Below are 12,059 nucleotides of genomic sequence, written 5' to 3'. Positions count from 1 at the left end.
CTTGCACCGTGCATACATGTTAATTGCACCGTGCATACATGTTAATTGCACCGTGCATACATGTTACTTGCACCGTGCATACATGTTAATTGCATGTTGCATACATGTTACTTGCACCGTGCCTACATGTTACTTGCACCGTGCATACATGTTACTTGCACCGTGCATACATGTTACTTGCACCGTGCATACATGTTACTTGCACCGTGCATACATGTTAATTGCATGTTGCATACATGTTACTTGCACCGTGCCTACATGTTACTTGTACCGTGCATACATGTTACTTGCACCGTGCATACATGTTACTTGCACCGTGCATACATGTTACTTGCACCGTGCATACATGTTACTTGCACCGTGCATACATGTTACTTGCACCGTGCATACATGTACATGTTACTTGCATCATGCATACATGTTACTTGCACCATGCATACATGTTACTTGCACCGTGCATACATGTTACTTGCACCGTGCATACATGTACATGTTACTTGCACCATGCATACATGTTAATTGCATGTTGCATACATGTTACTTGCACCGTGCCTAAATGTTACTTGCACCGTGCCTACATGTTACTTGCACCGTGCCTACATGTTACTTGCACCGTGCCTACATGTTACTTGCACCGTGCCTACATGTTACTTGCACCGTGCCTACATGTTACTTGCACCGTGCCTACATGTTACTTGCACAGTGCATACATGTTACTTGCACCGTGCATACATGTTACTTGCACCGTGCATACATGTTACTTGCACCGTGCATACATGTTACTTGCACCGTGCATACATGTTACTTGCACCGTGCCTACATGTTACTTGCACCGTGCCTACATGTTACTTGCACCGTGCCTACATGTTACTTGCACCGTGCCTACATGTTACTTGCACCGTGCATACATGTTACTTGCACCGTGCATACATGTTACTTGCACCGTGCATACATGTTATTTGCACCGTGCATACATGTTACTTGTACCGTGCATACATGTTACTTGCACCGTGCATACATGTTACTTGCACCGTGCATACATGTTACTTGCACCGTGCATACATGTTACTTGCACCGTCTGGGCTCTCTCTGAAATTTGCTTGGTAATAGTAAATTTACTAATCAAGAAAAAAAAGTATTAGTAAACTTTGTCTGGAAACTGTAGAGCATTTTCCCGCGACCGGGCACAACGGGAAAGAGAGAAGGAGAGGGAGGTGTCCCCTCTGTCGTCCGCCGAAAACAAGAACAGCATGCTGAAAATGGTGCTTGCTGGTGCAACCTGAGCTCTAATTTTGTGTGTAATTTCATGACATCAAATTAGGCAGTCTGCTACACAAAATGTACCATTTATGATGGTACAACAAAACATCACAACAAAATATGCAATGTAGACACCAGAACCTTTATTTGAATAACTCAGTATTAATTAAACATATTCATGATTAAGCTCACATTGTTAACAGTGGGAAAAATAGTCATCATTCAAAAGTTTACTAAGTTCACTGCCAAGAACACAAGTCATCCTGTGAATAAATTTTCACGGGAAATTTCTCAGAAAAAAACTCTATGTCAATCAAAAAGCTGTATATTATTATGAAGTAATATCCCGTGCTCATCATGCACTATGACTATTTATTTTCATCGAAATTTCTGAATTAAAGTGAAAAAGTAACTAAAGTAACTTTCGGTCTTGTAACTCGATCTCAATGCTAAGAATGCCCGGTAAAAATGTTACACAAATTATAGTATTTGTCGATCGATTCGCTAACATTGTCTCGCCTTCCATTAGCTGTGGAATCATAGCCCTATGTTGCCGACTGCATAATTTATGTGACAGACTCTGGCCAGCCCATGTTCGACATACAACAGCAAAAATAAAAACAAGACGTCCGAATGAAATTGTTAGGGCAAAATTAGATTGTATGTCGCACCGAAGAGCTACGGAACCGCAGCTAACCTTCCATTATTTCTGAAATCGTGCTGCAGTACGATCAACTTTCCGTTTCTTGGTGCTGTCAGGGTTAGGACACCCATGGGGATCTGGTTCTGAACACGATTTAGCGGTTTCTCCATCTTGTCGTGAAAAATACTCGTCGAGCAGTTGTCTGCTCTTTTTTGACGTAGTCTCCATTTTCAATAAATAAACAAATCACGTGTTTGATAAGGGCGACATGAAACCGTCCCATACTGAGAGTTTCTTCTATGCTATCGATAAAGAGCCATTGCTCGAAACGTCTAGCTATTTTTAATAGTTATTTAGGACTACGATTACCAAATATTATCTTCTATATACCATACTGAGAGTAATTGTCGCGGGGTTTCTTGAAACGCATGTCGACTAAACTACGCATGTGCGATGACACCAAAATAACTTTAGAGTGGAAAAATACATTCAGTGGCAGTTCCGTGTTGATCGCGATCACCATGTAACAATTGTTACAATTTTAGAAGTAACGGGACATTATTTAACTTTAAAATGGCAATCACTCAAACTGTAACACGCGTGATGATCACAGTCGAGTCTTGACAATTAAATGAGGGCGATTTGCAAAGGGTATTTTGTACAAAATGTGTTCGTAAATCCTACTAATATATATTTATTTTGTTCGTAAATCTTGTCCAAATTTCGTAATTTACGACATTTGCGAGCGACAGCGAGAGCACAGACCGTACATACATGTTACTTGCACCATGCATACATGTTAATTGCATGTTGCATACATGTTAATTGCATGTTGCATACATGTTAATTGCATGTTGCATACATGTTACTTGCACTGTGAATAGATGTTACTTGTATGTTGCAAACATGTTACTTGCACCGTGCATACATGTTAATTGCATGTTGCATACATGTTACTTGCATGTTGTATACATGTTACTTGCACCGTGCATAGATGTTACTTGTATGTTGCAAACATGTTACTTGCACCGTGCATACATGTTACATGTATGTTGCATACATGTTATTTGCATGTTGCATACATGTTACTTGCACCGTGCATACGTTACTTGCACCGTGCATACATGTACATGTTACTTGCACCATGCATACATGTTACTTGCACCATGCATACATGTTACTTGCACCGTGCATACATGTTACTTGCACCGTGCATACATGTACATGTTACTTGCACCGTGCATACATGTTACTTGCACCGTGCATACATGTTACTTGCACCGTGCATACATGTACATGTTACTTGCACCGTGCATACATGTTACTTGCACCGTGCATACATGTTACTTGCACCGTGCATACATGTTAATTGCATGTTGCATACATGTTACTTGCACCGTGCATACATGTTACTTGCACCGTGCATACATGTTACTTGCACCATGCATACATGTTACTTGCACCATGCATACATGTACATGTTACTTGCACCATGCATACATGTTACTTGCACCATGCATACATGTTACTTGCACCATGCATACATGTTACTTGCACCGTGCATACATGTTACTTGCACCGTGCATACATGTTACTTGCACCGTGCATACATGTTACTTGCACCGTGCATACATGTTACTTGTATGTTGCAAACATGTTACTTGCATCGTGCATACATGTTACTTGTATGTTGCATACATGTTATTTGCATGTTGCATACATGTTACTTGCACCGTGCATACATGTTACTTGCACCGTGCATACATGTACATGTTACTTGCATCATGCATACATGTTACTTGCACCGTGCATACATGTTACTTGCACCGTGCATACATGTTAATTGCATGTTGCATACATGTTATTTGCATGTTGCATACATGTTACTTGCACCGTGCATACGTTACTTGCACCGTGCATACATGTACATGTTACTTGCACCATGCGTACATGTTACTTGCACCATGCATACATGTTACTTGCACCATGCATACATGTTACTTGCACCGTGCCTACATGTTACTTGCACCGTGCCTACATGTTACTTGCACCGTGCCTACATGTTACTTGCACCGTGCCTACATGTTACTTGCACCGTGCATACATGTTACTTGCACCGTGCATACATGTTACTTGCACCGTGCATACATGTTACTTGCACCGTGCATACATGTTACTTGCACCGTGCATACATGTTACTTGCACCGTGCATACATGTTACTTGCACCGTGCATACATGTTACTTGCACCGTGCATACATGTTACTTGCACCGTGCATACATGTTACTTGCACCGTGCCTACATGTTACTTGCACCGTGCCTACATGTTACTTGCACCGTGCATACATGTTACTTGCACCGTGCATACATGTTACTTGCATATTGCATGCATGTTCTTGCATCTTACACAGAAGAATACAAGGTTATTTTAAAGATATCAACGTGTAGTGGAGGTTGAGGCTGTTGAATCATCATAATCGCAGCTCACCATGTTCATTCCATATTTGCAAGTTTGTTGATAAGTTAAAAGACAGACACCCTGTTGATCGATAATGGTTTATAGTGTTTAATAAAAAATAACATAATTTAAGGCATTTAATTTTTGTTGCTAAGAATTTTCGCTATTTTGATGAATTTATAATGTTCATTGAAGACAAATTTTCATGAAAGTTGTCAACACTACCGTACTACAAAATTTTATGATTTTTATTGACTGATGAAAATGTCGCTAAATTAAAGCCATTTACATTAATACAAAGTAAGGGTATGCTGTACATTTGTAAATTATGGGGATTCAGATGCACAGTAATGGTAAATATCACCGTTTTACACGTATACGTGTCTCACTGCATGGCATGTATTCGATAATTCATTGTACTGGTACTTCTTCTGTAGAGTAGAATTTGATAGGCCTGCTCTTATACACCCAAACTAAAATGGAGCAACCCACATTAGTCCAGGTATTCGGACACCATTTAAACATTTGTGCATTGAGTGACTAGCGATCTGGACGAGTGCAGTACATTTATCTTGCCTCCTCTCGTTTATGTGACAGATAGCATTCCGAGGATTCTTATTCCAAAGCCACTCAAATTTGTAAATATATTTTATATGAATGAATAGTTTGTATTTTTCAAAAGGTGTGCTGACCTTTTGAACCTTGTTTAAACACACTCCACAATGTTGGGTGTTGAATTGCCGGGTAAATCTATTTACCTAGCTTCGTTTCGAGTGCTGCATTAAATTTTTTGAATTCTGTGTTGATGGGTTTTCATTCTGTTTGTGTCTTGATTTTATTAGTTTTGTAGAGGCCTTCCCCAAATGTCACGATGCTCCTACACGTTGCCCTAATCAAATCGGTTTATCCCCCATTTAATTGAGTTGAAATTATTCATGTGGCCATTCCATTGCCTTGTGAAGCTGTCAGGGGGGTTGTGGGTGGTGGTGGTGGTGGTTGTATATGTGTCTTTTGTGTTTCATTTGTGTTTCATTTGTTATGTTTTATAATTAATAACAAATCATTATCAGCGCAAAGCCTTGCTTCAGTGCTGACATATTACTATTCTGTGACAAATTGGTCTCATAAAATACATGATTTGACACAAAGTTTCAATGAGAAACTCATCAATCACTGATATTGCCAAGTGGTGCATTGTACTTTAACTCCTCCTTCCTTTCAAAAACAAAATCAGAATCTATTTACATGATTGTATGAAAATATTTATATCATCTGTTTGGAATCATATATAAATATGTTTTCAATGGAGTCCCACAAAATCAGCTTTCATGAAGTAGGCAGCTTGCTTGCATATTGCTGGCACCATAGCCTAGGGGGGTGTGTTAGATTGAAACTGGATAAGGTTACTTTTCTCCCCCTTTTTAACTTTTGAGTACTGTGTTTATTGTTATTGCATCTCATTGCACAAGAATCTGATCATACCACTGTTTATTATTTCCTACACACAATCTACAAACTTGAGAGGGGCCGTATTTATGTACATGCCTGTATGGATTCTCTGGGTACACATGTCTGGGGGTTCATCCAGTCGTAAATGTGATCCTAATCGTTCCCTTAAGGACACACTTTAAACATTGTATATACCGTAGGTCTGAAAAGGCAAAGAATTAAGAATCAGCTAGTGTTCCTTATGGATATCACTCATTCATGTGTTTTTAGGTATTCATAGCCCCACAAGCATACAGACCACACAAAAAAAAAAGCTAGCGTTACTGAGACAGAATGTAACAATATATTCTATTGTGTGTAAGTGTGTAGTACAAAGAATGGTGTCATATACATATACCTTTATAGGTCGGATGGCTTTATAAGTGTTCTGTACATTGTGTAGCTCCAGCAAGTTGGTAGTCTGGTTACTACTTACTGTGTACAACATCTAACTAATGTGTTCAATGTCAAGTTTATGTTAAATGTCTGTGTTAAGGATGCTCGCAAAATAATGTTGATGTGACTGAATGAATAGACACAAAATGCATCAATGCCAACGTATACCAAGAGAATAATTACTATCCACAATCTTGGAAATTGTTTTATTTTTGGAATTTGCTTTTCCTAATATGGTAGAATAAAAAATATCCAGTGCAATACCGCAAAATTAAGGCATGCTGTAACTTATGGCCTTACGATGACAGATATATAATATTATTTGTTTACAAGTCATTGTAATTAAATCACCAATACAGATTGGGAGAGTGGAATAAAAATTAGTTGTATAGAAATGTGATAAATATGTTTAATTTATTTTCATATACAGGTATACATTTGAGAATTCACTGTGAAGCCAAGGTGGAGTGGACAGCCAGCTCAAAGCGTGGTGGTGTATTCCAATCATCTGAAATATACTTTGATGAACTTATAACGCTATGGGGACAAAGTAAGTATATATTCAGTATGATAATAGACCATTTTCCGTTCACTGTGAGAATCGCGCGTTATGCGTGAAATCGAACATAAAAACAGGACAAACAAAGGTCATAGCGTCGTAGTGGCATCAAACATTGCGTGGGATTCGACAAACACAAAGTATTTTGGGGGACATTTCCATGCATAATTATGTGCTGTCCACATTTCATGATAGGCAATTTCAATTAAGTAAGAATATTTGGAAGCAATATTTCTCTGTCGAAGATCGGCCAGTTGATGTGAGTTACGAAATAAAGAAATTCTAGTTCAAAATCAAATCGTTCGACTTTTGCGGCAGACCTTCGACGCGCATCTTTCATACATCTCACGAGATCTCGCAATTGTACGGAAAATCACCTATTGATTCAAATGACTGTCAGTGTGTAAAAATGTATGGCTTATTTGTTAGTCTGTAATTTAATGTACTTGCTCATCTTTAGCTCCGCTGTCGACTTTGTTGAGCGGAGCTTATCATATGAGTGAATGTCCGTCGTCGTTTGTGTCAATGTTTTACTTTTTCGACTTCTTCTTGAAAACTACAAGCCTGAATGCTTTGATACTTGGTGTATATGTACCTTGGGTAGACCCTTCTTAGATTTGTTCATTTCATGATGATATCTTCAATTCACTAATTTTGGGGAATATTTTTGTCATTTTTGGTAAAAAGTGATATTTTCAACTTCTTGTTAAAAACCGCAAGTCCATTTGCTTTGATATTACATATATAGGTACTACATGTGGACCTCTCTCAGATTTGTTCATTTTGCAATGATATCCTTAATTCTCTAATTTTGGTGAATTTTTTTTGTAATTTTTGGTAAAAAGTGATATTTTCGACTTCTTGTTGAAAACCGCAATTGCTTTGATACTATACCTATTGTTCATTTTCTAATGATATCTTCTGTTCTTTAATTGAAATGTGCATTGCTAACAGCGGAGCTATCTCAGCCGAGAGGCTGCTTGTTTTATCAATGCTATATATTGCATGAAGTCTGTTTTGTATTGTATCAGGTCATTGTGAATCTGGCTTATTGACCTATGGGTGTGCTTTCTCATGCACTCAGTATTATCACTATATTTCTATTGTCTGTTGAGGCGTTCTCTGTGTCTTGCAATTGTGTTTGACCTGTTCCCAGTACTACAAGTCTATTGTGGTGTCAGTTTACTGCATGCCAGTGGCGCAAGCTGTTGTCTGTTCATCATCTACAGTAACTCCCATAGGTAAAAAGTTGTTTTTAAGTGACTTTTGTTTTTGCATCTGAAATACAGGGAATTTCAAAGAACAAGATTTAGTGATCTCCTCTCGCAAGCATTCCTTGCAAATGCACCAATACTAGTTACCTGTATGTTGTACACACATATACATGTTGTTGTGAAGTTTCTTCACTGTCTTTCTTCTTCAATTTAATGACCAATCAGATCACTGAGAGACTGAGTTTCACCTCAACCATTTGAACTTCCTATTGAGTGTGTGGTTTGGTGGTTATTCAATGCAGATAGAGGGCTCACAATAACATAAATGATGCATTATCATAAACAGCCACAATACACACACTCTCTTTGCCAGTAACGTTTTGCCTAAGTTGTTACTTTCATTCCTGGCCATCTGCAGCTATTCCATCATTGTTTGTATAATATTGATCAATAAAATCAAGTATATGTGTTCACTCAATTTGTGGTTTGTCAGTGAAAATAAAATGAGTAGTGAGCCAATCAACAGAATATTGCTCTCCAAATTAGATAAGGAATCCTTATCATAAACAGTCAGCAAAATCTTCTCCTAAAATGATTAATACCGGGTAGTTGACAATTTGAAATCAAAATTGGGGGGGGGGGGGTATTTTTCATCCTCGTATACCCAGAACTTTTGGACTTTTTTCAATATAGCCATATATATATTTGCGAATAACATTTTAAAGAACTCACTGACCTTAAATCATTAATAAACTGCTGACTCCTACTTATTTCAGTGTGTGGTCCCTTATCAGTTTCACTGGGAAACCTTGCTCATCGTTTTACGCCAAGGTCGTAATCTGGCTCAGTGAAATTTGCTCACGAAATTTTATTCATCCAGCCCAGAATAAAATAGTTGCCAATACTGAGCCATTGAAACCTGATAGTGCAGGCTTTTTCCTGTTTACTGTAAATGATGTCACGTTTTACTATTTAAGAAGTGGTCACTTCATAATACCCACTCAAACCTCCATTAGCGAGAGGATTATTTTAGAGCTTGTAGCTTGAATTTTGGATGAAAATATCCAGAAATAGAAATGGATGGCATTTCTTGGTGAAAGGTGACTAAAGTATGTGTTGCATGTTTTGCTTTTAATATGGCTGTTGAGCAATGGTTTTGACATTATTATGTGCACTTTAGGTACATGTGCATATGACTTGACATTAATTGGAAACAGACTATAACACTACCTCTGTTCTGTGAATGTAGTGCTGTGTCCTGCATTAAAACTGAGAGGAGACGCCTAGGGATTTGTTGCCTGTTTTCTGTCTATCCAAATTAATATATACATGTACTACCAATACCACTGTAGAATAGCAGTGTAATTCCCTGTATGGGTGAGTGTTTTTCATTACTGGCTATATAGGATGTCACACTGTGACGTCATTTATTTGCTAACATATATGCTAATTTCTGATAAAAATTGTCACTCAATAGTTGTTTTACCAACACAAAGGACACATACAAGTACATTTAATATTTAACAGCAGCGAACAACTTTATCATTTTATCTTTGGGTCCGACTTGTCCAGTTCTTGGTAACCCACTCACTATATAGGCTCTCAAAACTTAAACAAATGCGATAATCTATACCGGTTTGTATATGTGCTCAATTTTTATTCCTTTCCTGTATAAGGCTAATTCTAATTTCTCTGATGTCTCTGTAGCCATGAATGTTTTTTGCCACAGAGCCCCTCATATTGACATGTGTAGTATATAATCTATGCCAATGATAGACACACCTATGTTCATAACTACTTCACATAGATTCAACCACACATGACCTAGCTTGCCTCCCTCATGTTAACCTTTTCATGCCAGTTACCTCTTTTCATCACAAATTTACAAAATAGTCCTGTTTATAGTCTGCACTTTCCTTAAAAAGATTGGGAGAAAAATAACCAAATTTTTGAAGTAAAACTGAAAATTGACTCACATTTTTGTCTGTTGGCTCCAAAATTAAGGTTTATTTCCAGAAATATTGAAGAATATAAGAAAAACGTGCAGAAAAATGTTTGCAAACGAAGTCTGGTGGTGAAAAGGTTAAAGAATCCTCAGACAGCATACATGTTGTTTGCTAATTGACATGAAATAAGCAAATACAGCGCCATCACAATGCAACGTATCAGTATCAACTGAAATTGAAAAATCTAAATTCATTCTGCATCTCTATTGTTGACTGGTAAACAAACATGGAACAGTAGTTTGACAGTATCACTATGTGAACAACTACGTGTCGTTCTCTGATCAAAATTTACACTCGCGCAGAATGCATTGATGGAAAACCCCAGGTGGTAACTGACCGAAAATTACCAGGAGACCAGAGACAATGGCGGTATAATATAAACACCATGCGTTGGTGTTTTACTTCATCGTTTATAAATTAGAATGTATTCCCGTCTTAATATACTAAAACCCCGCAAAGCTTTGTCGTAAATCCCAGTGCGTGACCTTTGACCTACTGATAAGTTTAGGTCATTGGACACATTCTTTGTAACTACTGAGTGTATTATTCCACAGAACATTGTAATTGAGGTGGGGTTATTTTAAGCAGTGTATACACTGTGTTGCTGTACAGTCTACGTGTTGGGATTTACTTAATTTCTTAATATGTACATGTATGTACCGGTAATCTTTCTCACCATGGAACAAAACAAAAATATGCTGTATTTATTCCATTAGATGCGCTCATAAACCAAAAGTTGTACAGGCATGCTTTCTCACCATAAAACAAAGAAATCATGCTATATTTACTCTAATAGAAGTGCAAACAAAACTCATAACAATTGTCAAATGCACACCTGTTATTCTACCTCCAATAGTGCAGATACAGTACATGTATGCACATCATACAAACTAACAAACTTCACTATTTTAACTGACTCGTGAAATTCATAAAAATTTGTCTTCTGAAATTAAAGCGGGTTACAGTACTGTAAACTAATTTATTTTTGCTAAATTTTACCTTCAGCTAATTAAAAATCAGTGAAAATAATTTAAATAAAAAAAATAAAAATAAAGTATGCTGTAGTACTTTATATAAATGTAACTGTCATGTGTATATTATGTCAACAACATTAAGCACTGTAGCAAATAAATTAACTACAACAAATGCAATTAAGTGCCAGGAGAAAATAAAAAAAAAAACACATTAATTTTTATATTAAAAATTATTTGTTTACTGAATATTAATTTACACAAGCTGCTAATCTAACATGCATATGCACCTGTTGTTTACTGTGGGATCCCACGTTATGTGTGAAATCGAACATCACAACAAGGTCAAACAAGTTTTATATCGTCGTATTGACGTCAAATCATTGCATAGAACTCAACAAAAACATACCTAATATTGCGTTATAGACATGATGAAAAAAAGGTATTTTAGCATGAAATATTTTTTGGAAAGATTTAAAAAAATTAAACTTGCAAATTATATGAGTATGCAAATTATTTGGCATATTTTAGGCAACAGTAGAAACATGTAGTCGTGGGGAACAATAAAAACGTGTGCTCAAAAGAATGTTGAAGATAAGCATCATTTTCTGGTAGTGTGTATTTTATACAATGATTAAAGAACTAAGATAATACAATAAATCAAACAAATATGGACTTTGATAAGTTATCACTAGAAATAAAGTGTCTAGTATCGCTGCTTAATGATAAGTTAAGAGATATGCCGGGAATCGTTTTCATATATGGCAGTACAAAAAACTAGCATAACTGCCATTATTAATTTCCTAAAAATTTTCTTTTCAACTCTATCCCTAGTTTGTTTTTCTCATTGCAATTATTAGCAATCCATTTTGTGGAAAAAAGAAATTCCAGAATTTGATTCTGATAAGTTACTATTAAAATCAATGACATTGTAATTGACACCCTTTTGTTTCATGAACTTCAATTTGACTGACTTCTGTTTGAACTATCGGGGGTCACATGTCTGCATGTGTTGACCTCAACTCTCATTTGCACCATGTATGTACATGTACATGTACAATGTC

The 12,059-nt window shown here is 36.9% G+C and overlaps 1 protein-coding gene across 1 annotated transcript in view; it reads left to right on the top strand.

Annotated features, from left to right (window-relative positions):
• Window positions 1–12,059, top strand: part of LOC144343823 (arrestin domain-containing protein 4-like) — a 39,372-nt gene that overhangs the window by 12,842 nt on the left and 14,471 nt on the right. Inside the window, exon 2 of the mRNA XM_085499684.1 lies at window positions 6,676–6,795. Coding sequence (XP_085355810.1) covers window positions 6,676–6,795 — 120 coding nt within the window. The remainder of the gene's footprint in view (window positions 1–6,675; window positions 6,796–12,059) is intronic.

This window comes from Saccoglossus kowalevskii, chromosome 1 (genome assembly GCF_978046115.1).
Source record: "Saccoglossus kowalevskii chromosome 1, keSacKowa6.1, whole genome shotgun sequence".
Classification (NCBI taxonomy): domain Eukaryota; kingdom Metazoa; phylum Hemichordata; class Enteropneusta; family Harrimaniidae; genus Saccoglossus; species Saccoglossus kowalevskii.
The sequence above is the reverse complement of the archived record's forward strand: the minus strand, read 5'-3'. Positions and strand labels throughout refer to the sequence as shown.